At 40.0% G+C, this 27,068-nt stretch overlaps 1 protein-coding gene across 7 annotated transcripts; it reads left to right on the forward strand.

Moving 5' to 3' along the window:
• Positions 1-26,359, forward strand: LOC139538363 (integrin beta-2-like). 7 transcript variants are annotated; one of them, XM_071340328.1, is made up of 22 exons: positions 1-114; positions 693-791; positions 2,146-2,259; positions 2,848-2,946; positions 3,296-3,459; positions 3,556-3,723; positions 3,836-4,218; positions 12,499-12,547; positions 12,686-12,795; positions 17,805-18,009; positions 19,171-19,341; positions 19,613-19,854; positions 20,880-21,038; positions 21,230-21,325; positions 21,490-21,579; positions 22,383-22,517; positions 22,805-22,998; positions 23,315-23,547; positions 23,762-23,981; positions 24,276-24,487; positions 24,895-25,061; positions 25,371-26,359. In XM_071340328.1, the coding sequence occupies exons 8-22, from the start codon at positions 12,502-12,504 to the stop codon at positions 25,434-25,436; spliced, it is 2,346 nt and encodes a 781-aa protein (XP_071196429.1). In that variant the 5' UTR covers positions 1-114; positions 693-791; positions 2,146-2,259; positions 2,848-2,946; positions 3,296-3,459; positions 3,556-3,723; positions 3,836-4,218; positions 12,499-12,501; the 3' UTR covers positions 25,437-26,359. The 7 variants fall into 7 exon arrangements, with proteins under 7 accessions (XP_071196429.1, XP_071196431.1, XP_071196430.1 ...); XM_071340330.1 differs by having other exon boundaries at positions 12,499-12,544; XM_071340329.1 differs by lacking the exons at positions 1-114; positions 693-791 and adding an exon at positions 1,226-1,491 and having other exon boundaries at positions 3,253-3,459.
• Positions 26,360-27,068: the final 709 nt, after the last annotated feature.

Here is a 27,068-nt window from a genome sequence, read left to right on the forward strand (position 1 = left end):
AATGTCAAAAGACTGAAGGAGGAGACCAGCCTCCTTGAAGAAAAGCGGCACAGCTGGACATCAACGGCGCTGTGCTACAGGAGTGGGTTGCTGAGGTGCTGCAGTGGCCTGAAGGTATATTAGTTTCTGAACAAATAGAGCAAAAACTCAAACGGACAACCAGAAAAAGTTTATTCAACCCACAAGCATATATTTATACCTTACGACTAGGCACCACCTTGCATGTCTACGATAAAGCATCATTATCTATTGTTAGGCAGAAACACAGTATGTTCGTATCACTGGTAGTGTCATGACCTGCCTAAGTCTAGGACTCTCTTGGGCGTGGAAGTGTGTGTGTGTGTGTTAGTGTGGCCAGCCTTATCAGGAACTGAAACTAAACTGTTGCTATTTGCCTCCTTCCTTAGAAATATGAATATTCAGCAACATGTTTGAACAGAATATAAACTTTCTGCACTTCCCCTTGTCTCAGTATCTTTCCATACATAAACTTCGAATTCACCATTCATTGACCCCCAAAATGTACAATTCTTATACAAGTAAAGTAATAACTATGTTCTAATATGATGACAGGAAAAATTCTACTTCAAGCCAGAATCCAACAGGTAGAAAAGTGAATGTTTCTGTCTTTCAACTTCATAATTGATAGATGTCAGTGGAGTTATGTTTGTAACATGCCCTATGTTTGACAGCCACACTTTAGGATAGTCAGACAGGGCATCTCCAGAAGAAGATTGAGGGGCTTTACCTCAGTGTGAACCAGAGGAAACACTACCTGTACTGTTTGACAGGTATGGCCCAACAACAATATGACCTCAAACACATTATTAATCAAGCAGTAAAACTGATTTGTGAAATAAAATGCATTAGTTATACACATCATACCATGTTTATGATCAAATGTAGGCATGTGCCCTTGATAAAAATCGAGATATATCTTATTGATCTTAATGATAAAAAGTGTCTGGTTTTATGTGTTGATTTCGCTTACTTTTAATATAAGTGTTTTTATAGAACCTCCTTTAATAGTTTCAGCCATAATCTAATTCTTACCTTAAAATGTAACAATAGTTATCACAGAGTGATAAAAGCAGGGAGTGTGATGGAAATGTATTTTCGTGCCTATGTAATCGTATGTCTAGCACAATGCTACTTTTCTTATAACGCCCTTTTCAGAGTTTCGTCAGGCTTGTATTGAGTTTGTGAAACTCTCTGACCGAGATAGTAAAGCTTGTTTCATTTACTTTAAGTTTGAGTCTTTAGTGGGGAATTTCCACGACACTATCTTAATGATTTTATTGTTGTTGTTTTTTTTTCTTACACAAGACTGTAATTGCAGTCTTTATGTTGATTGGTTAGGCACACAGTAGTAATTTATTAGAATAGCTGACTGAAGATGTACGAACAGACATTATCACACTCCTGGCAATGGGCTAGAATAAGAGGAAGTTTGCCAACATGGATCATATGTTGGCAAAGAGATATGTGAAGGTATGGAATTTTTTTTGGGGGGGGGTGCTTCCATAAAACTTAATTTTTTTACCTGTTTCTTCTTGTATCTGCTTTCTCATTCTTGTTTATCTATTTCTACATGTCTGATCTTCTGTTTGCAATCCTGGCTCAGTTTCTTTTATTATTTTTACTAGTCATCTTCGTCGTGACTTTAACATTAATCTGAAGACTGTTGTTTATCTAATTAAATAACTATGTTTAATTGTTGCCCAATTAAATTAATCATGTAACAGTTAACGAATTACGATCTGGGGCACCACGAGAGTGGTTCTTTAAAGAGTTACCATCTCCCGAATCAAACTCTAAAAGGTCTTTACCTATCACATCTATAAACAGTCAACTTATTAATCATAACCTCGTATCATATCACCATTCTGAACAGTCGTAACCTCCTTGCATCTGCAAAAACCGAGCCTTACTTATGACTCAGTGCTTCACAAATTGGTTTAATTATTTATTTACTAGCTAATTCAATGGGAACACAGGATAAACATACCCACTTTGCATCGGTTACTTACTGGAAACTTCATACGCTGAAAACAGGTCCCTAGCGGAATGACAACAACATTGGAGACCAGCCTACATTTGAACCTTCACCTATGTTATTCCTTAATTGAATTGTATTTTTTTCAGAATGTCAAAAGACTGAAGGAGGAGACCAGCCTCCTTGAAGAAAAGCGGCACAGCTGGACATCAACGGCGCTGTGCTACAGGAGTGGGTTGCTGAGGTGCTGCAGTGGCCTGAAGGTATATTAGTTTCTGAACAAATAGAGCAAAAACTCAAACGGACAACCAGAAAAAGTTTATTCAACCCACAAGCATATATTTATACCTTATGACTTGGCACCACCTTGCATGTCTACGATAAAGCATCATTATCTATTGTTAGGCAGAAACACAGTATGTTCGTCTCACTGGTAGTGTCATGACCTGCCTAAGTCTAGGACTCTCTTGGGCGTGGAAGTGTGTGTGTGTGTGTTAGTGTGTGTGTAACTGGCCAGCCTTATCAGGAACTGAAACTAAACTGTTGCTATTTGCCTCCTTCCTTAGAAATATTAATATTCAGCGACATGTTTGAACAGAATATGAACTTTCTGCACTTCCGCTTGTCTCAGTATCTTTCCATACATAAACTTCGAATTCACCATTCATTGACCACCAAAATGTACAATTCGTATACAAGTAAAGTAATAACTATGTTCTAATATGATGACAGGAAAAATTATATTTCAAGCCAGAATCCAACAGGTAGAAAAGTGAATATTTCTGTCTCTCAACTTCATAATTGATTGATGTAAGTGGAGTTATGTTTGTAACATGCCCTATGTTTGACAGCCACACTTTAGGATAGTCAGACAGGGCATCTCCAGAAGAAGATTGAGGGGCTTTACCTCAGTGTGAACCAGAGGAAACACTACCTGTACTGTTTGACAGGTATGGCCCAACAACAATATGACCTCAAACACATTATTAATCAAGCAGTAAAACTGATTTGTGAAATAAAATGCATTAGTTATACACATCATACCATGTTTTTGATCAAATGTAGGCATGGCCTATGTTATGAATTGATCTAATGTAAAACATTTCATTAAACTAATAAATTACATCACCAGAAACAGCAGAGTACCTTGTGAGCCAAAACTCTGCATGGCTTGTTATAATGTTATAACTGCATGACAACCAATGCTTTAGAAAGGAGTTGATTGCTTTGTACTCTCTTTGTTTGTGCCTCTATAGTAGCTCTACAACTTATAGTTATGTAACATATCTGGATCTACAGTTCGTCCAATCACCCCGTTGTATTCAGACGGCAACAAGAGGAGGCATCAGATTCAGAGAAAAATTGTTGAGCACAAGGCAGCCTTGACAGCAGGCAGAGCTGCTCAGTGGATGAGCTGCTCAATACTAACAACATTGTGCGGCCATGGGAGAGACTTGGCACCAGTAAGTATATGAATGCAGAATGTATCTACTGTGATTACATTTTTACCTTCTCATCGCTGTTGCTCTGTTATATACCTCCGAGTTTACATCTCACAGGCAACAGCCATCTCGCCATCAAAAAGGCCATCTTCGACAGACTGATGTTGGTGAACAGACTGCAGGAGGAAGAAAGGATCCTGGTGCAGGAGATGAAGAGCCACTGGGAAGCCTACAAAGAGCAGCCGGGAACTCTGGAGGCACTGTCCCTACAGCTGCAAGATCAGAGTAAGTTGAGGTTTATACTATTTTTGGACTGAACTTTTTGTCTTGCTTTACAAATACCCTCCACACTGTGGTGGAATTGTAAATAATTTACAGTTTTACTTATTACTTTTAGGTAATGCAGTGGAGGGAGGAATGTCCTTCTCTGCATCCTGAAGAGAAGATTGAGTGAACTGACACAAGTCCAAGGAAACACCAGGAACACCTACCAAAAGCTGGTCCTATTGCTGAGAGCTCAGATGACAACTGCTATGCTTTCTGAAATCATTCACCACCCCTGCCTCTTTTTCACCTCCCTCGGGAGCAGCCTGGTCTCCTGACGTTGACCCCTGACCCCTCACCTTCTGAACCCATCCAGAGAAATATAATTTGCCTGATGATGCGCTAGTGGAGAAGCAATGTCTTATTTCACTGCATTTGTTGCCAAGTTTCCTCACCTCCTCTCCTCCCGTTTCTTCCGGTCGTAGACTATGGCGACATCATCAGCTTCTAAAATAAGTAAGTGAAGTAAAGGTCTTCATAAATAAATGCATTAAGCACTAACAAGTCTGTGTGTGTGTGTGTGTGTGTTTCAATCGATTACACAGAATGAATGAATTATTTTGACGTAATAAAAATTGTGGATGCAGCCATTGATGCCCCTTGCAACATCACAGCATATGATTTGATAGTTGTTTTGACAAAATGAATTGATGTCAAAACGAATTGATGTCTGTTCAATATACAGTTCGCAAACTATAGCCTACTAAGAAAGGCACCTGTACCAAGGCTGATTGATATAGGTTATGAGCAGTGAGCCTATCTACTAGTTATGAGCAGTGGATTGGTCAGAACAACTTAGTAGACCTAGTGATTTTCTTGTGAGTAATGAGAAAACAATCATCAAAAGTGATGGAAATATTGCATTTTGAAAATAAAATACTTAGATTGAATATGTAGGCAAATTCCGACATCAGTGGACCTGCATTAGGGGTGTCATGATGAATTAGGGCATTTTGAGTGGGCTGATACAGTATTGCACTATTTAGGCAGCGCAGGGCTCCTGTTACCATTTGTAACAGGGAACAACTTATTAGGCTATAGCTTAATTATATTACCAACTGACCTTCAAATAGGCTACGAACAATTTCTTCGACCTCATGGCTTCGTTTTTGCGCTAACATGCAAAGTCAACTGTGAGACCTTATATAGACAGGTGTGTGCCTTTCGAAATCATGTCCAATCAATTGACTCCAATAAAGTTGTAGAAACATCTCAAGGATGATCAATGGAAACAGGATGTACCTGAGCTCAATTTCGAGTCTCATAGCAAAGGGTCTGAATTCTTACAGTACCAATCAAAAGTTTGGAAACACCTACTCATTCAAGGGTTGTTCTTTATTTTTACTATTTTCTACATTGTATAATAATAGTGAAGAAATAATACTATGAAATAACACATATGGAATCATGTAGTCATGTAGTCTTTGTGAGACGCAGAGTAGGTGTGTGGATGTGTGGATCCCACCATGAAGCATGGAGGAGTAGGTGTGATGGTGTGGGGGTGCTTTGCTGGTGACACTGTCTCTGATTTGTTTAGAATTCAATGCACACTTAACCAGCATGGCTACCACAGCATCCTGCAGTGATATGCCATCTCATCTGGTTTGCGCTTAGTGGGACTATAATTTATTTTTCAACAGGACAATGACCCAACTCACCTCCAGGCTGTGTAAGGTCTACTTGACCAAGAAGGAGAGTGATGGAGTGCTGCATCAGATGACCTGGCCTCTACAATCACCCGACCTCAACCCAATTGAGATAGTTTGGGATGAGTTGGACCGCAGAGTGAAGGACTGTTGGAAAAGCATTCCTCATGAAGCTGGTTGAGAGAATGCCAAGAGTGTGCAAAGCTGTCATCAAGGCAAAGAGTGGCTACTTTGAAGAAATCTAAAATATAATTATTACTACATGATTCCATAAGTGTTATTTCATAGTTTTGATATCTTCACTATTATTGTTCAATGTAGAAGAATTTAAGGAGCATCAGGTACTGTCAAGTAATGTCTACCCAATGGCAGGCGTGCCCATCTTTTTGTGAGAAATTACACTGGTCACATAAAACATTTACAAAGTATTTATAAAGTATAAATAGCACTCACTTTAAATTAGGGACTGCAAAAACACAATGATTAGGCGAACACACTATTTGCAAATGCCTTATACATGGTTTTTTACTAAATGTTCTGATGAAGGTCGACTGACCAAAAGCTCAGCTTCTATTATTATTATTTTTGCATTTGACTGGAAGTGTGTTGAGGCTTTTTCCAGTTTAGCATTTTGATTCTAGCACCTTTGACTAGTTGGTTTTGGGTGTGCGGCCTATTATTTATTACTGAAGGTTAACATAACGTTTTACACATTTTTTACAATTACAGAGGACGTGTTATGTTCCGCTTCTTGTGACGAATCCTTTTAATCGAGAGTTTGTGTTATTTATTGTGAGAAAGACACAGGAAGTCAGTGTTGAGCCTTCTCTGTGCAAAGTGTGATAAAGTATGATATAAACTCAAGTGAAAATGCAAAGTGCATGGGTGCACTGTGCATTGGATGAAGCATTCCAACCAGACTTGCACCCAGATGGTGCAATCGATGCCATTGACAAAATACTGAACAAATATATAAAAACAGCATAGAATCATTTAACAATAAATCAGTTGCCAACAAGGCCACTGCCAAGTCAATACATCAAGGTATGCTACACTTTAGGGAACAATACAGCGCAACCTGATACAACAGTGTGTTAACAATTGATTGCATGTGCTCTCTCTATACGAACAAACATAGCTTGCAATTGCTCTATAGCTCATTTAAAGACAAAGACTTTGATTCATTTAAGGTCATAATTCTACCCCCCCCCAAAAATGGTTTAGTCCCGCCCCCTTGTTACAAAAGGCTGTGTTGCTTCATACTGTTTCTAGGGCTGGGATAATCCCAGAAGTAAAATTATCTGGGGAAGTTTGTCATTTCCTGTTTTACTTTTGGGGATAATGCTGTTAAAAAAATAGGCCTTGCTCTCATTTCTGGGTTTGGAAATCAGTTTTTGGCAAATTTCATGAATAGATGCATGCTTCAAAATATGTACAAACGGAGTACAAATCCGAGAAGTCCCTTCCGTGCTCCGTTTCGCATAATTTGATTTGGACTCATACTCCGACCCTCCCGTGCTCCAATTTTCATGCTCGGAGCAAGGAAGTGTTAATTTTGAGAAACACCCCAGGAGCTACTGCTGCTCTTAATCATGTAATTCTACATGAGCTTTGACCAGGGGCGCCACTTTGGTTTTAGAAGTTGGGGGGACATAACCTAGCAGAGGATCTGGGGGCATCTAAAGCTCATTTCCTGAATTTTTACCTAATCCAATATGCCGTCTCTATTTAGAACAAAAAGTAAGCAAAATGCCCACAGTCATCAAGCTAGGTAAGAGATCATTATTACATATGTTTTTGAGATTAATAGGACTGAACTAGATCAAAGGTAATTCAATAATAAATAGTATGTTGCACCTTTAACCAAAAGCCTAACAAATTAACAACTCTTGAAAAAATACAAAGACTTTTGCATCAAATTTCAGCCAGACCTGACCAGCCAGCCCGAGCCGCCTGCATGCTCGACCCCCACCAGTTTAGTCAATAACTCAACTCTCTCCCAACACAATTTCCTTCCCAGTTCTCACTTTTCATTTTTTCATTCTCAAGGGAAAGGTTTGGAAACAACAACAAAAAACACACCAAAAAAAACATACACCTCAAATATACATTAACACACAGAAACAGCAAATCCCCCATATAAATTAATCTTATAGGCCTAATAGTACTGTAGAGCTCTTTTTACTTGCACACAATATAGCTGGGTCGCCCCATCCTGTTCCTAGGGGTCCACCACCCTGCAGCGCCCCAACCCAACACACACCACTCAGCTTTCATTTTTTGGTTTTAGGCGTGTTAGGCCAAGGCCAGAGTGAGAACTCACAGGACGGCAGACCCCAGGGCCAGGACTGAGCAGCCCAGCAGCTAGGGATTCCCTAAATAGGTATCTCCCCTGACGTGGGCATGTTTTCAATACAGACTCCGTTTGATCGAACTGTATTCCATCCAGACTTTATGAAACTTGCCAGTATACCCTTAATCTGGTAATAAGTCAAATCTCGTAATACATAACTTGACATTATGGGAGGATAACCAACCTTCCAATGAATGGCAATGCATTTCTTAGCCACTATAAATGCTTGGTTACAGTTTCTTCAGAAAAAAAGTCTCCAGTATCAACATTTCCAAGAAAACAAAAATAGGAGGGAGAATCTGTAGACATGCTGAGATAAAAGAACATACTCTTTGCCAGAATTCAGCCAGCCTTCACAACATTTACATTTTAGTCATTTAGCAGATGCTCTTATCCAGAGCGACTTACAGTAGAGTGCATACATTTTATTACATTTTTAAATACTGAGACAAGGATATCCCTACCGGCCAAGAGCAGACGCTCTTATCCAGAGCGACTTACAGTAGAGTGCATACATTTAATTACATTTATTTATTTTAATTTTTTTAATTTTTTATTATTATTATTTATTTTATTTTTTTACATACTGAGACAAGGATATCCCTACCGGCCAAACCCTCCCTAACCCGGACGACGCTATGCCAATTGTGCGTCGCCCCACGGATCTCCCGGTTGCGGCCGGCTGCGACAGAGCCTGGGTGCGAACCCAGCCCAGCCTGGGCGCGAACCCAGAGACTCTGGTGGCGCAGCTAGCACTGCGATGCAGTGCCCTAGACCACTGGGCCACCCGGGAGACACAAGACCACAGCATATGCAAATATGTCCCCTTTTGTGCTTTACCCCTCATGCAGAGTAATACAATTTCTGAGTGCATGATATTCAGTTTCACTGGCATATAGTACGTTCTATGGATGGTCTTAAATTGCAGTAATTTATGTCTGAGATGATATGAACATGACTGGGCATTCTAACATCTGTACCCATTTATCATCATCAATAGCTTCTTCCAGGTCTTCCTCAAATATGAGTTTTTGTTGTTGTTTTGTGTCATCGGGAAAAGCCTCTATCAACCCTTGATACAGTTTGGAAATCAACTTTGGAGGTGTGTCAAACTGCGTTAAAATAGCACCTGGCTTGTCCAGTGTTTGCCGCACAGAGAGAATAAAGTCTTGCATCTGAAAAAATTCCCCTCAGCTCCGTCACAGAATAGTATTCTCTGGCTGCCTGACCCTGCTGAGACCCCTGTCCCAATCCGATTCTCCTAAGATGAGGCATTATCCAAGAATAGAATCAATGGTTCAATAAATGAAATGACCATTATTCCCAGATCCTACACCGTAGCTTTAAGCTTAAGCTGCAGTCCTGTAGCTGCTGTAGGTCTACCCATCAATTCAAGATGGACATTCTTATAATTCACAGATATTAGTATACTGCAAAATTCACCTGAGCTCTGTAGACTGGTCTTCCCTGGCTGTCTGACACTGCTGGGACCCCTGTCACCATCTGATCCCGCTAAGACATGATGAGCAGTGTTGTGTACTGACTGTGCACTAGAGGGCCTCATTCCCGAGGGATGCCTGCGAGACCTGCGGGTCCCAATAGAGATCATTGCGGTTTGGTCGGCATCTTTCATGCTGCGGGAGGTCAAACAGATGACTTTGGGATGAAAATATTTTTGTTGTCCCGTAAATTATTTGGAAACGGTCCTCTTTCTGCTTTGTATGCGTTAGCCTACCTATTGTATTAAAATCACATATTTTTCGCATTATTCACACACTCAGAATTGGATGCTTCAACATCAACCTCTTCATGTTTCCATTTTTGGCATGGATTATTTTTGGCCATACTGGTATCGTCATAGCCCTATCTGTTTCCTTCCAAATACTTCCTGTATGCTTTTTACTAAATAACTGTTCATCTCAAGCAGTTGGTCACCCACATAGAGAGCACACCCATGACAGTGAGTTGAGGGTTACATAGGAGCAGCAGCACAATGACTCTTGTGAGTAGCGTCCATACAGCTGTATTTATAGTGTATATTTGTGTGATACATTTTTTAATTTAACAATTGGGACTTTCTATCTTTAGGAGAAGATACTTGTGATTAATGTTTTAAAGTAGACTAATAATAATGTAATATTGTGCCATAGGAGATCAAGTATTTAGGTTCAGGATTTATATTTATCAGCCTGTAAGGATTTACATAAAATAAGTCCCCATTACACTTGAGGCATATAGTATACCATATGATTATTCCATATATTACTACAGCACATACAGTATATACAGCATAGGCCTAGAATGTGAAGCTAGCACCAATGTGTAACTGTACCCTGAGATAATTTGGTTGATTAATAAATACATTTCAAAATATAAATAAATAAGAAGAACTAACATTGTAATTCTAATGACCAAGTAAAGAAGCTAAACAGACACTCTGTGAAAATAAATGACAGCAACTATCCAAAAGTATCACAAATGAAAGTTCATTGCCTGTTTTATCAGGCTTTTATTAGTTTATTCATAGCCGACAGTGGAGCATTTAATGTTTCTAATATTAACTAATTTAGTTTACTCATATTTGTGGCAGATTTCTCACCATTTCCTAAATGATAGTAAGGCAAAAAAGGGAGATCACTCATGCCTAAGAGGAGTGAATTGCTTAAGTACTTCTAGCCAACTATTTAAGAAGTCAGATATTTCACAAGAGTTTGGGACAATTTCCCAGACCCAGATCAAACCTGTTCCTGAATGAAGAGTACTCTCAATGTCCAGGAATTCAGCCCCATAACTTTGTAGACTCATATGTACTGAATGACTGATTGTCTTCCAATTCACAACCTGTTAGCGATACCTCACTGGGCGGTACATTTAAAACAAAAAAAATGTTTTCTTAGATACCCTCCTGGATAAATAATGGTAATGAATAATTTAAATACTGGCAATGGAGGACATTTAATTTAACAACAGCTATGCTTTTGAAAGATCATTTTATCTCCTTTACTCTCAGTTCATATTAGTGGCTTTGTCTTCAGCAGGGGAGGCTCCTCAGAGGAGGAAAGGGAGGACTACCAAAATATATAGTGAAACATAAAAAGTTATCCTTTTTAGATAAAACGAAATAAATATAACTAAATGACTAGTAATAAAAACGAAATATAGTCCATTTGGAAAGTATTCAGACCCCTTCAATTTTTCCACATTCAAGTCCAAGTCAAGGTAAGCTTTCGGTTTTATTAATTTATTGCCACCCGGGTCCGCCGGTGTTACTGCTAAACTACAATGCTGTACACTGTAGCGGGTTTAATAACAGGTTAGTTCTAGTAGCTATTGACAATGGCGTTAGCTAATATGGTCACAACGATGTAGGGGCTGCATGAGGGGTTGTGGTATAAAAGTTTGGAGAGTTTTTTTTGCCTGGTTACAGACAGCTGTTGTGTTGGGCACTGAAGCGAAGGGAAAGCATGAGAGGAGGAGAGCATGTGATGTGAGAAGGAATTATACAACGAGCAATGCGACGATGCTGTCTGTTTTTGGCTGCTATGAAAGTGAAAGATGCACTATGCAGAAAACGCTCTGCCATTTCCTGGTTGCTAAAAATCTAATAGTTATCCTAATTTCAGTTTATGTGACAAAACGAACAAGTGTAGTGTAGATAACCATTGTACCATGTAAACCGCTGTGAAATGTATTTTTCATAACCAAAAATATTGTATTTTCAGCTGTTTAAAGCTGGCGTAAAAAAACGATAGTAGAAGACGCAAAAGCGAAACTTGGAAACGGGAAGCCACACGGTCCCGTGTGGCTCAGTTGGTAGAGCATGGCACTTGCAACGCCAGGGTTGTGGGTTCATTCCCCACGGGGGGACCAGGATGAATATGTATGAACTTTCCAATTTGTAAGTCGCTCTGGATAAGAGCGTCTGCTAAATGACTTAAATGTAAATGCGAAGCGTAGATATAGCGCACATAAAACAGATCTATTGCTTCTTAGACTTGCTTTCAAGGACAGATCTATAACTCACATTTCTATATGAATTTTGTTGGGTCACCCAAAAAGTTACATATTGCAGCTTGAACTCTATGTGCTGCTGATCAGGGGTGTATTCATTCCGCCGATTCTGATTGGATGGGGGGGTAGATCAGCTTTAATATTGATGGATTGTGGCTTCCATCAACAGTATGTAATTGTCTGCCTCATTTCCAATCCCCCATATATATATATATATATATATATATATATATATATATATATATACTCCACATATACAGTACCAGTCAAAAGTTTGGACACACCTTGTAAAATTCTAAAAACCTGTTTTCACTTTATCGTTATGGAATATTGTGTGTACATTGCTGAGAATTCTTCTTATATTTAATCAATTTTAGAATAAGGCTGTTACGTAATGAAATGCGAAAAAAGTCAAGGGGTCTGGATACTTTCCAAGGGCACTGCATATGCACACAGTACTAGTCCAAGGTTTGGACACACCTACTCATTCAAGGTGTGGCCACCAAATATTGACCCTCAGAGACAGTAGTTGATATTGCTCCGAATATTGGACAGTGGCCATGTATGCATCAGATTCTAATAGTACAGGAGCTCCTACAGTGTATGTTTATTTACAGTACACTTTTACGGGTGCTTGAATGGTAAATACAGATGACTGTAATAGTCTTTGACATTTGGTCATGATTGATGGAGTGACAAATGGCTGTTCCCTCTTTCTGTCACCAGGAAATGTATCCGTGTGTGTCTCTCCTGCTCCTGCTGATGGGCAGAGGTGGTACGTTTTTAAAAAGTCAACAAAATCACCTCTTGATTCTTTTTAAATTCTCACAATTATAATATGAGTCATCGTGTGTGTGTGTGTGTGTGTGTGTGTGTGTGTGTGTGTGTGTGTGTGTGTGTGTGTGTGTGTCAGCCATTCCCCTAGTGCTCTCCCAGGAGGTGAAAGTATGTTCCAAAACAGTGATCAACTCCTGCAATGACTGCATCAAATCAGGAGCGTACTGCACGTGGTGCAAACAACTGGTGAGGAGAGCCATATACAGTTGAAGTCGGAAGTTTACATACACCTTAGCCAAATACATTTAAACTCAGTTTTTCACAATTCCTGACATTTAATACTAGTAAAAATTCCCTGTCTTAGATCAGTTAGGATCACCACTTTATTTTAAGAATGTGAAATGTCAGAATAATAGTAGAGAGAATGATTTATTTCAGCTTTTATTTCTTTCATCACATTCCCAGTGGGTCAGAAGTTTACATACACTCAATTAGTATTTGGTAGCATTGCCTTTAAATTGTTTAACTTGGGTCAAACGTTTTGGGTAGCCTTCCAGAAGCTTCCCACAATAAGTTGGTTGAATTTTGGCCCATTCCTCCTGACAGAGCTGGTGTAACTGAGTCAGGTTTGTAGGCCTCCTTGCTCGCATACGCTTTTTCAGTTCTGCCCACAAATTTTCTATAGGATTAAGGTCAGGGCTTTGTGATGGCCACTCCAATACCTTGACTTTGTTGTCCTTAAGCCATTTTGCCATTTTGTCCTTAAGCCACTTCCTTAAGCCATTTTGAAGTATGCTTGGGGTCAATGCCCATTTGGAAGACCCATTTGCGACCAATCTTTAACTTCCTGACTGATGTCTTGAGATGTTGCTTCAGTATGGCCACATAATTTCCCTCCTCATGATGCCATCTATTTTGTGAAGTGCACCAGTCCCTCCTGCAGCAAAGCACCCCCACAACATGATGCCGCCACCCCCGTGCTTCACGGTTGGGATAGTGTTCTTCGGTTTGCAAGCCTCCCCCTTTTTCCTCTAAACATAACGATGGTCATTATGGCCAAACAGTTCTATTTTTGTTTCTTTAGACCAGAGGACATTTCTCCAAAAAGTACGATATTTGTCCCCATGTGCAGTTGCAAACCTTAGTCTTTATGGCGGTTTAAGAAGCAGTGGCTTCTTCCTTGCTGAGTGGCCTTTCAGGTTATGTCGATATAGGACTTGTTTTACTGTGGATATAGACACTTTTGTACCTGTTTCGTCCAGCATCTTCACAAGGTCCTTTGATGTTGTTCTGGGATTGATTTGCCCTTTTTGCACCAAAGTACGTTAATCTCTAAGAAAAATAACGCGTCTCCTTCCTGAGCAGTATGACGGCTGCTTGTTCCCATGGTGTTTATACTTGCATACTATTGTTTGTACAGGTGAAAGTGGTACCTTCAGGCGTTTGGAAATTGCTCCCAAGAATTAACCAATTTTTTTATGAGGTCTTGGCTGATTTCTTTTGATTTTCTCATGATGTCAAGCAAAGAGGCACTGAGTTTGAAGGTAGGACTTGAAATACATCCACAGGTACACCTCCAATTGGCTCAAATGATGTCAATTAGCCTATCAGAAGCTTCTAAAGCCATGACATCATTTTTGGAATTTTTCAAGCTGTTTAAAGGCACAGTCAACTTAGTGTATGTAAACTTCTGACCCACTGGAATTGTGATACAGTGAATTATAAGTGAAATAATCTGTCTGTAAACAATTGTTGGAAAAATGACTTGTGTCGTGCAGAAAGTAGGTGTCCTAACCAACTTGCCAAAACTATAGTTTAATAACAAGAAATTTGTGGAGTGGTTGAAAAATTTGTTTTAATGACTCTGACATAAGTGTATGTAAACTTCCGACTTCAACTGTATCCATGTGTGATTGATTGCCAGTGGTGGAAAAAGTACCCAATTGTCATACTTGAGAAAAAGTCAAATTGGGTTTTAAATATACTTCAATATCAAAAGTAAATGTAATTGCTAAAATATACTTACGTATCAAAAGTAAAAGTACAAATAACTAGAAATTCCTTATATTAAGCAAACCAGAAGGCACAATGTTCTTGTTTTTTAAATTTACAGATAGCCAGTGGCACACTCCAACACTCAGACATCATTTACAAACAAAGCATTTGTGTTTAGTGACTCCGCCAGATCAGAGGCAGTAGGGATGACCAGGGATGTTCTCTTGATAAGTGTGTGAATTTAACCATTTTCTGTCCTGCTAAACATTCAAAATGTAACGAGTACTTTTGGGTGTCATTGAAAAAGTATGGAGTAAAAAGTACATTACTTTCTTTAAGAATGTAGTGAAGTAAATGGATATAGTTTGATATTTAGATAATTTGTAGAGGACTATCCACAGACAGTCAGACCTCGTGAAACCAACCTAGAGAGATGGTCTTAACTAGGGGTCCTACTCATTTAAAATTCATTCCAACATATTTACTACAAATTCAGAGTGGATTACAGAGCAACTCCATCACTAGCTGCAGATTTGTAACTGGCTAATGTGATTCTCCATTTGCCATTACAGGATTGCTTCTGTTTGGCGTAGAAAGATAATTTTTGATCAGCCTTAACTTGGCGATACTATCTTTGTTCTCAAATCGGCCAAACATGTATATTCTAAAATGTCTGTGTCAAGTTGCAGGTAGTTGAAATTGCGACATTATTAAAATATGTTTTTTGCTCCATGAAGTAATCCAATAATGTGTGTGCCACAATCTTGTCTATTTCAAATCATGACAAGCGGCACTTCAGGGTGGACCCACCTGTATTAATCAATAAGAGCAGACTTGAAATAGACAAGATGACGGCATGCACATAGTTGGATTACTTCATGGAGCAAAACATTTTCTCTTTTAATAACGGAGAATTTTCTAAATTCAAATGAATCACCAACATTTTAGAAGATACATGTTTGGCCGAATCAAGAACGAAGATAGTATCGCTTATGCTGTAGGGTGATTGTCATAAAACCAGTTTTAAAATGTTTTATTTCAAAAAATCTTTTGAAAAAACTAATTTGAATAAAACACAATACGTTGCTGTGGATTGTCCATAAATCATAAAACAATGTTTACATTAAACTATAATATTTATTGAGTACAAACAGTGTCTGTGGACATGTGTCTCATTACCGTAACAATTTTTAAGTTCCTGTTAAAACTCCAATCAGTTTTTGAATAGTTTTATTCACCCATGATGCATAATCTAGAAGAGTAGTCCTTAGATGAGCACAAGTTAAGTTAATTTGCTTACAATGCACTCAGAAAGTATTCAGTATTCAGATTTCCCACATTTTGTTACATTACATCCTTATTCTAAAATTGATTTGTTTTTTTCCTCCTCATCAATCTACACACAATACCCCATAATGACAAAACAGGTTTTTAGACATTTTTGCAAATGTATTTAAAAATAAAAAACTGAAATATTACATTTACATAAATATTCAGACTCTTTACTTAGTACTTTGTTGAAGCACCTTTGGCAGGAATTACAGCCTCGAGTCTTCTTGGGTATGACGCTACAAGCTTGGCATACCTGTATTTGGGGAGTTTCTCAGATTCTTCTCTGCAGATCCTCTCAAGCTCTGTCAGGTTGGATGGGGAGCGTCGCTGCACAGCTATTTTCAGGTCTCTCCAGAAATGTTAGAAATGTTTGGGTTCAAGTCCTGGCTATGGCTGGGCCACTCAAGGACATTCAGATACTTGTCCCGAAGCCACTCCTGCGTGGTCTTGGCTGTGTGGTTAGGGTCATTGTCCTGTTGGAAGGTGAACCTTCGCCTCAGTCTTGAGCTCTCTGGAGCAGGTTTTCATCAAGGATCTCTCTGTACTTTGCTCCGTTCAACTTTTCCTCGATCCTGACTAATCTGCCAGTCCCTGCCACTGAAAAACATCCTCACAGCATGATGTTGCCACCACCATGCTTCACTGTAGGGATGGTGCCAGGTTTCCTCCAGACGTGACACTTGGCATTCAGGCCAAAGAGTTCAATCTTGGTTTCATCAAACCATAGAATCTTGTTTCTCATGGTCTGAGAGTCCTTTAGGTGCCTTTGGCAAAGTCCAAGGGGGCTGTCATGTGCCTTTTACTGAGGAGTGGCTTCCATCTGGCCACTCTATCATAAAGGCCTGATTGGTGAAGTGCTGCAGAGATGGTTGTCCTTCTGGAAGGTTCACCCATCTCCACAGAGGATCTCTGGAGCTCTGTCAGAGTGACCATAGGGTTCTTGGTCACCTCCCTGACCAAGGCCCTTCTCTCCCTATTGCTCAGTTTTACCACTGTGTTCTTGGGGACCTTCAATGCTGCAGACATTTTTTAGTACCCTTCCCCAGATCTGTGCCTCGACACAATCCTGTCTCGGAGCTCTATGGACAATTCCTTCAACCTCATGGCTTGGTTTTTGCTCTGACATGCACTTTCAACTGTGGGACCTTATATAGACAGGTGTGTGCCTTTCCAAATGATGTCTAATCAATTGAATTGACCACAGGTGGACTCCAATCAAGTTGTCGAAACATCTCAAGGATGATCAATGGAAACAGGATGTACCTGAGCTCAATTTCGAGTCTCATAGCAAAAGGTCTGAATACTTATTTTAAAAAGGTATTTCTGTTTTTTATTTTTTATAGATTTCTAAAAACCAGTTTTCGCTTTGTCATTATGGGGTATTGTGTGTAGATTGATCAGGATTAAAAAAAATCAGTTTTAGAAAAAGACTAACGTAAAAATAATGGAAAAGTCAAGGGGTCTGAATACTTTCCGAATGCACTGTATATGTCTTCAGAATGATGTTCTTATTCTCAAACACCCCCTTTACCCCACATGGCCTTCTCATTACCAAAATAGCTATTTTCATTGGGGGAGCAATGTAAGAAAAAAAATAAAAAAAGTAAAAATATGGATTTGTTTATTACTTTTTTGGACATCTAAAACTGCTTCGGTAATTGGCATTTTGTGAATATGTTGGTAAAATGCATAATATCTCATTCAAAAACGTAATAATAATTATGAAATAGATAAGTACAGATGCTCATCTCAGTGATTCAAGAGGATATTTCTTGAAAAATGACACTTGAGAATTGTTTGGTTTTTTTGGACAGTTTTGTACGAATTACCTTGTAACGGCTGATGGAGAATCACATTATCCCGTTGCAAATCTGTAACTACTCCATCACAGTACTTTATTAATTGAAGCCAGTCTGTTCCATTCCCAGAATTTCATCAAACCAGGGGAGCAGGAAGCCGCTCGCTGTGACACCCGGGCTCAGCTAGTAGAAAGGGGCTGCATGGAAAGAGACATCATATCTCCCGACAATACCTTTTCTTTTTCTAAGAACTTCGCCCTGTCCAACACTGCATTGGACAAGGAGGAACCCATCCAGCTCCGTCCTCAGGAGGTCAATCTGAAGCTCAGACCAGGTGAGGGTTCTCACATTGGCCAAACTGGGTTGTAAAATGGCCACCATGTAGTGATGTGACGTTTGATACCGGATCTCTGAGGCATGGGTCGAAATTGCGAAGCAGCTAACTTCGAAGCAGTATGCAGATGTGTGTATCACTTTATCAGAAGTAAATCATGACGTCCGAAGATTCGTTTGATCACGTGCTTTTTCAAACCGTGTGTTGCAAAATGCGAGATCCTACTGATTTCGCCATGGTTCCGGTGATTTCTTGGATTCCAAGCTGCTTTTTAACACCAACCTCTACTGGAACCCATACTTACAAATATAGTTTGGGTTTTGTACTAAAAGTTAGCAGGTAGAGTAGGTAACTATGTAACATTCAGGGAAGTGAGAATATGAGGTCAAATTCCATTGAAGACACACTATTTTGAAAATTGTTTTATGTGAGACCACACTTTCTGCACTGTTGTTCAAATAATTTGTTTAATTTAGTATAGTTTAAACTTCTGTCTTAAGCATGATGTAAGATGTGAAGCATATAATGTAAGATGCAAACCTGGTATTCCAACTGACTATAGGCTAACAAAGCCAATGACTTTCCGCTGAACCATGTAGACTTGAGGAAAAGAATGGAGAAAGATAAGTCTATCACACGCTGCTATTTATTGCTGACCATTGCATTGTGAACAGATAATGAAGCTCTGAGTAATTAACCATTTTTCGGCACAATTTGGTGGAAGCACCAAAGCTTTCAGAAAGCCTCAGTTTCCCATCACTATCATGTTCTGAAAATGGCTAAAACCACACCTGTTTTAGCATGGGCAGAGCATTTTTCCCACCAATTAGTCAACTGGGTTGAACTTTTTATGGGTTAAATGAGGATAACAGAATTTCATTCAGGTTAGCACCAGGGATCAGCCAATTAACTAAACTCCTCAGCGAACATTTCCTAACTACAGGTGGCAGTAAACCACCAACCTTGGCTTTAACAGATTCAAAGTAGTCAAATGTAATCACGATAAAAGTATCTTAAAATGGAAAATAAACGTCCTCAATTTCGTCATTACTGTTATCCTTGCAGTCTATGTTTGTTTTTATGACAGTAATACATCTTTTCATTAACTTTTTACTTTTCTCTTGGGCATTTCAGTTTTCACCTTGATGTTACTTTTTTCAGGACTGCCTCATACGTTCACGCTGGACTTTCAGAGAGTGGAGGGCTATCCTGTTGATCTCTACTACCTGATGGATCTCTCCTACTCCATGGAGGATGATTTGAGGAGCATCAAGACTCTGGGAAATGAACTGTTTAATGCTCTGCAAGGCATCACAAAAAAAGGACAAATCGGTGACATCTCAGATCAGATAAAATTGTTCAAATACCATTTGATTATTTTATTTGCATTAGCTTTAGTTTGCCTTGGGTTCCACGTGAGCAGGGTTTGCACTTTTGGGACTTTTCTATTAGTTCCATTCCAACAGCACAGCTAAAGTATTTCAAATGATTTCAAATAGTATTTGAATCCAGGTCTATCTCAGCTCCAATTCCTACTCAAAATCAATGCATGTCCTTGGGTGTCCATGAATCTCATTTTTATAACCATTATCTTTTGCTCTAGGTTTTGGCTCTTTTGTAGACAAGACTGTCCTGCCGTTCACTAACACCAACCCGGAGAAGCTGAATAAGCCATGCGCCGAAGCAGAGATGTACTGCCAACCTGCTTTTGGCTACAGACATGTTCTTAGCATGACGGAAGACAAAGCTGAGTTTGAGAGCAAGGTCAACCAGCAGCGCATCTCTGGGAACTTAGACTCCCCCGAAGGGACGCTGGACGCCATCATGCAGGCTGCAGTCTGTGGGGTAAGAGTAGTCTAATCCCACAGGGCAAAAATATGTTGAATCAACATTCTGTCAACATACTGACGTTGAACATCAGTGACATTTTTGGTTAGCCTGTTGTCGAAGCAGCATTGTGTATCATAGATAAGTACATAAGTTGCCAAGTACTGTACATCAACTCCTCCATGGAGTTGAGTGCAGACTATAGTTTTTTAAATGAACTCGCTACGCTTCAATACTTCAAAAATGTTCATTCTTAACCACTTACCGTGTACCTATGTTTGTCCTCCGTTGTTGCATGTCTTTCTTCATTAGTTGAATCAATACTTTTTAATAAAACGTTAGTCAAATACAACCACCGACTGTTTCCTGATTGCGATTCAATTGGCACGCGTGCATTCACGCTGAGTTGCCATCTTAGAGCAACAGCGATAAGGAAACAGTCAGTGGTTGGATTTGATTCATGTTTTATTAAAAAGTATTGACTTCAGCTAATGAAGAAAGACATGTAGAGACTAGGAGTCAGAGGCTCATTTCAATGTAGTAGTACAGTAGTAGTGGTGGTGGTAGTAGTTCATCTATCAGACGCTTTTATCCAAAGTGACTTAGTCATGCTGTCATACATTTGATGTATGGGTCGCAATCCTGGCATTACATGCTCTACCAACTGAGCTACAAAAACTGTAGTCTGCGCTCCACTCTGTGGAGGAGTTGAGGTACTTGGCAAGTACAGTAGATAGGTAGCCCTATATAGACAAACAGGGAAATAGTCCACTTCTGCAACACAAAGTTCACACAGAGATGTGGTCGGCCTATTGTTATTCCAACAATTTTCACAATTCAATGAAATGGGGCAGAATGATGAAATATATGCACGTTGTGAAACTTAAATGTATTTCTGTATTTTTACACAATACTGCAGTAAAAAAAGGGTACTGCTAGTGTAGCACTCGAAAGAGAAACTCAGGCCCCTAACAATGTATGATGAATACTTTTTCACCTCTTTGCCATTCATTTTACATGAAGCCCCAAATTGTTTTCCACAGGACAGGATTGGCTGGCGGAATAGCAGCACTCGGCTTATCGTCCTGACCACCGACGATGGCTTCCACATGGCAGGGGATGGCAAGCTGGCTGGCATACTGGAGCCCAATGACGAGAGATGTTACATGGACAAAAACCTGTACAGCAAGAGCAATGAAATGGTATGTTGATGACATGCGGCACATTCAGATCAGTATCATTGGTCCTCAACAAAACTATATGAAACTCATAAGAGATTATGAGAAATATGTAGTGAATGTAACAGCATGACTTAGAAGCCTGCATTCCAGACCATTTGTCCCTAAACAATTACATTGTTGAGGTTGTACAAGTTAAGTGTCTCTGCATGTAGGACTACCCATCTGTTGGTCAAGTGGCTAATCAGTTAGAGAAGAACAACATTCAGCCAATCTTTGCTGTGACGAAGAACATGGAGAATGTATACAGGGTAAGGGGAATCTTTCTTTCCTTTATATTTCCTCTGTCTTTCTGTCATTCGTTTGAATGTTGTCTAAAGGCCCTGGGTTTCAGCACCAATATTTTTGACACACTTCAACATATCTAATGCAGGCACTTATTAATCCTGTGACATAATCAACACCTTTATTCCAGGAACTCAGTAAAATGATCCCCAAGTCTGAGGTGGGAGTGTTGTCAGCTGACTCCCATAATGTCGTTGAACTGATCAAAAATGCCTACAATGTAAGACATTTATAATCTTTTGTTATTAACTTAACAATTCACCAAAAAAAAACTGTACTCCAAGAAATCATATTGTAATTATGTGCGGAACTTTACTTGAGTTCAGTGGTGGGAAAAGTACTAAATTGTCATACTTGAGTAAAAGTAAAGATACCTTAATAGAAAATGACTCGATTAAAAGTAAGTCACCCAGTAAAATACTACTGTCTGGTTTTAAATGTACTTAAGTACAGTGGGAATAGTAGCTAATAGTCATACTTGAGTAAAAGTTCAAGTAAATGCCTCACATCAAATGCCACACAGACGGCACAATTGTATTGTTTTTTATTTATGGACAGACAGGGGCACACGCCAACACTCAGACTTAATTGACAAACTCAGTATTTGTGTTTAGTGAGCCCGCCAGCTCAGAGACAATAAGGATGACAATGTGTTAAATTTATAGGTGCATGAATTGGACCATAATTCTGTCCTGCCTGAGCATTTGAAATATAACAAGTACTTTTTGGTGTCAGGGAAAATGTATAGGAGTAAAAAGTGCACATTTTCTTTAGGAATGTAGTGGAGTAAAAAAAGTTAAAGTACATATACCCCCAAAAACTACTTAAATATTTAAAGTACTTGTATTTAAGTATTTTACACCATTTTTACTTAAGTACTTTACAACCCTGCTGGAGTTCATCATAAACTTGAAACTCTAGTATCTCAAGGAATAAAGTGTCCGTTTGTATTTTCTTGGGTTGTTCTTTCTGGTGATGTAGCGTTGGTGTCCGCTCTAAGACTGTTTTGTGTCTCTGACACAGAGGCTCTCCTCCAAAGTGACGGTGACTCATGATGCTCTCCCTGACAACGTGAGAGTCACTTACACTCCGCTCTGTCCTGAAGGGGGACCCTCAAGGGACAAAGGAGTGTGTAACAATGTGGGAGTGGGACAGATGGTAAGAGCTCAGCAGCAACAGACTATCCCATACCAAAAATAATATGGTAACACTTAACTTTCATGAATAAGCATGAATAAACTGTTGACAAAACATTCATTAAATATGTATTTAATTACTTGTAAACATTTATATGCATCTAAAAGGATTATAATTCATATAATGGCTAATTAGTGAAATGTATTATAAAGTGTTATACTTTAGGAATACATTTAGTTACATGATACATAGCAAACAAACATTATCCAAACAGACACCCTAAAATGCCTCTCTTGAATTCCTCTCAGGTGTCTTTCAATGTAACAGTGACAGCGGATGAATGTATGGACAGTGAAATGTCTTTCCTGATTGGTCCGTTGGGTATGAAGGACAAGCTGAAAGTGAGCTTGTCGACTCTCTGCAAGTGTAAGTGTGATGACCCTGTGCTGGTCGATCTCCGGCACTGCAATGGGAAGGGCCAAGTGAACTGTGGCATGTGCAGGTAAGGCAGGCATTGGCCGGGATATAAAAAAAATAGCATGCACGGCATTATCATTCTTATTTTGATTTAGTCAATATTGAATTCAATATGTGATGCATGATTCACCCTCCTTCCCGCTATGCGTGCATTGAGTCACCTGAAAAACAAATGGCCTTCTGAGAAACATGAATTGATATGATTCATCTATTTTCCATACTGTATTTATATTCTCTATATTCTGGGGGGACAAAACACAGGCACCACGGTGGGAGGGGGGGACATGTCAAGTTTTCACAAGCAATCTGTACATTTGGCTATTTTCCCAAACTCTGTGCAGTTGCAAAGCCGGCTTCGTGGGCCAGAAGTGTGAGTGCTCCATCGGGGAGAAGGACGAGAGCTCTCTGAGAGCGGCGTGCCGGAAGGACAACGGCACGGAGTGTGAAGGACGAGGGGACTGTGTGTGTGGCATTTGCCAGTGCCACACCTTACAAGGCGGCAGCACCTACTACGGCACGCACTGCGAGTGTGAAAACGAGAGCTGCGAGAAGTTCCAGAACAAACTGTGTGGAGGTGGAGTCTGATATATAGGAAAATACTGTATCAATTGGGGGGGGAAATATAGATAATAGATAACATAGGAAATATAGATGAAAACATATGCGTGCATTTATGTATAACAATAGAAAGAACACCTGCCATTTGTTACGTTCTGTTAAATGACAGTTCCATTCTGATTTAAGCTACATTCAAAATTCTGACATAAGATCACTTCTCTGTGTTGAAGGGAACGGAAAATGCCGTTGCAAAAATTGCGAATGCAACCCCGGGTACGAGGGCACCGCCTGCCAATGCAAGAAGTCGGACGAGCAGTGTCGCACACCAAGCGGGAGTGTGTGCAGCGGCAGGGGCACATGCCAGTGTAACCAGTGCAAGTGTATTGAGGGCTACCAGCGGCCCTACTGTCTGACCTGTCCCGCCTGCCAAACCCCCTGTATAACCAAGGGGTAAAATGGCCTGGGCCCTCCTTTTCCACTCACATAACCACCTTTTTCACTGGCCCCTTGGGGTAATGTTGTTGGAGCCATTGTGTACACGTTAAAAGCCACAGGACAAAGATGGCTACCATGGATCGTAAAAGAATAACTAGGAGAATAGAAAATACCATGTCTGGGTGTTGCCATCTTACTCAAAACGAAGAGTGTTTTAATCAAAGCACGCGTTTTAAGTGTTAAAGAGAAGAGAGAAAACGTTGAGTAATGACGTTTCTCACCATTTGCCTCTTGTTCTTCTGCTTCCAGGAAATGCATTGAGTGTCTGGGCTTTCAGACAGGCCCATTCAGTAAGAACTGCTCCCAGGCCTGTACGAGTATTAATGAATTCAAGATGGTGGAGACGTTGCCACCTGGTAAGCCTTGTGATGTGAGGGATGTGGAGAGCTGCCGGGTGTTCTTTACCGTTAAACAGTTGGACGGAGAGGACACCTACACCGCCCAAATACTAAAGACCAGAGGTAAGAGACATGTCTTGTGCAACTAAAAAGTATGCCCATGTTACCTTCATTGCCCACAGAGACAGAAAAATGTGCTGGGGTTAATTGACCGGCCATATTGTTTGAAGGGCATCAGATAGTCAGCTTTTTAGTCAGCTTAATCTGGGTCCAGGAAATGTCCCCTACATGCAAATATACTCCATAAACTATCAGTTCCATTTTTTTCCCCAGGCAAGTGGCAACTTTGCTGATGTGGGAAAGCTAGATCTAACATGGTTAGACACATCTTAGTTGCATGTTAACCTGCTAGAGGGAACTATGTCAAAACAAAGTGTAACCAAGTGTTTTCACAGCGGAAACATAATCCCGCGATAGCTTCCAGGACTGCGTAAACCGCCGTTTGTTTATGTCCGTCCTAAATGTGTTAGAGTGTCCCAAGTTGCCAAACATCTATGCCATCATTGGAGGCTCCATCGCAGGCGTGACTGTCATCGGAATCCTGATCCTGATCCTCATCAAAGTCCTCTTCCACATGAAAGACCTGAAGGAGTACCGCAAGTTTATGAATGATGCGCAGAAGACCAGGTGGTCGGAGGTGAGTGACATTTGCTTGCCCATAAAAACCATCACTTTGAGGATGGCAGAACTGCACAGCAGTGGTCTACACTACACAACCTGGGGGGGCCTCGTTCATAAAACACTCTTCCAAGATTTGATACGTAATTGTAGAAAGTCAAAATCCACGCCGATGTTGTGATTTATTAACCTTGCATGTCAGTTGCCCTAAATGTATGGCTGGCAAAGACGGCAGCTATGAAAAACATGATCATGTGTTTATTGCTCCAGACATCTGAATTCCAAACATTACAGATCTTCTATAATTTCTCATTTGTCCTCTCAACAGAATAAGAATCCAATATTCCAGGAGGCAACCACCACCGTGGCTAACCCTACCTTTAGTGGAGAATAAGTTCAGGGAAGTCAGTTAAGACATTCGGTTGGATGCAAATGCATACATTTATTGTTTCTGTTTTAATGTGCATTTTATGTAGATTAGTTCATTTAATTTATACATTGGTCTGTCTTTTTGTGTGTCCTGAGTCTGAACATTTAGAGAATGACAGAACTTGTACTGATGGAGAAGAAAAAACCTGCTGCAATGTTGCTACATTATCTTATGTCTAGTTGGAGTCAATTCCATTTTAGCTCAATTAAATGCAGGAATTTGTTTAGAAAAGTACTGAATAGTTTTGTCCAAGCCTGGTTTTATTTTGTTTGGGATTATAAACTGTTGTGTAAAAGGTTGGACACATTGTTCAACTTCATGAAACCTATTAAAGGCCCAGTGCAGTCAGCGTGATTCTCCTGTGTTTTATATATATTACCACACTGAGGTTGGAATAATACTGTGAAATTGTAAAAAAATAATGATAATGCCCTTTTAGTGTAAGAGCTGTTTAAAAGACCTCCTGAAATGTCAGCCTGTTTTGGTGGGATGGAGTTTTGGTGCCTGGTGACATCACCAGGTGGTGAATTAGTTAATAGACCAATAAGAAATAGTAACTAACCTCTCTGCCAATAACAGCTATTTTTCAGTATTACCCTCCCCACTCAGACCACTCCCAGACAGTCCTCGCTAAATTATTGCTTGAGAAATTTCTCTTTGCTAAGATTTTTTGGGGTACAATTTAAAATGAAAACAATCACATTAAGGTACTTAACTGTTACTCGGAAATTATTTGATATCGAGATAAAATGGCTGCATTGGACCTTTAAGCAATTTTTTTTTTTTTGCTTTTATGTAGTTATCTACAATGTACCATGACTGTACATCATGAGTAAATGTTGTATAAAGAAACAAGTGAATGCTGAAATAAAACTCTCTCTTGATTTGATGGACTCCAGCTCATGATTCAAAGAAAGAGAATGTGATGCACTCTGCAGTCATCACAACAACAGAGCACATTTTATTAATAACCTACAAAGATCTACTATTGTGTACACTAGCAGTGTACACTCCCTTCTTTTCTCTATATTGTTAATATTCAAATGTATATTATAAACAAATCTATCTCGTCTTCCCATTGTGCGATTATTTTACAGCAGCAACATGCACCTTCCCAAGCACTTAAAATCATGTGCAACCTTGCCAGCTCATCAGCCCATTGTGTAAGAGACGGGGGGGGGGGGGGGGGGGGAATAGGCAGGGGAGCTGGGTCTCCTACTCACGAGTGTTGAGGTTGGGTCTTAGCCCCTCCTTTGAGGGCAAGCAACAGTCCAGAGCACTTTCACAAAGGGAGAGCCACGGAGCTGAACTAACCATTCGCCCAACACCTCAGGCTTACATAAGCCTTGGAAAGGGGAGTTGAGAGTCCGCCAGCCCATGCAGCCCGGGAGAGGAGCAACCAGTGGCAGCCAGTCAATGAGGGAAGCAGCTCTGAGGTGCAGGCTCTCTTTATCTCCTTCCAAGCACTTCCAGGCACCACCACCACCGCAACACCAAGGGGCTGGTTAATGAGTTGGAGGAGCTGGAGGGAGTGGCTGTACAGAAGGGGCTGAAGTTCACCGGCACAAGCAGCAGGTGGAAGAGTGAGAGAGAGTG

This window comes from Salvelinus alpinus, chromosome 14, assembly GCF_045679555.1.
Source record: "Salvelinus alpinus chromosome 14, SLU_Salpinus.1, whole genome shotgun sequence".
Taxonomy (NCBI): domain Eukaryota; kingdom Metazoa; phylum Chordata; class Actinopteri; order Salmoniformes; family Salmonidae; genus Salvelinus; species Salvelinus alpinus.

What these genes read in the sequence shown, in the direction of transcription:
- LOC139538363 (XM_071340326.1), top strand. An exon ending in GTGAACTGTGGCATGTGCAG is followed by an intron (nt 22,999 to 23,314) that starts GTAAGGCAGGCA and finishes AACTCTGTGCAG; the next exon opens with TTGCAAAGCCGGCTTCGTGG. An exon ending in ACCCCCTGTATAACCAAGGG is followed by an intron (nt 23,982 to 24,275) that starts GTAAAATGGCCT and finishes TTCTGCTTCCAG; the next exon opens with GAAATGCATTGAGTGTCTGG.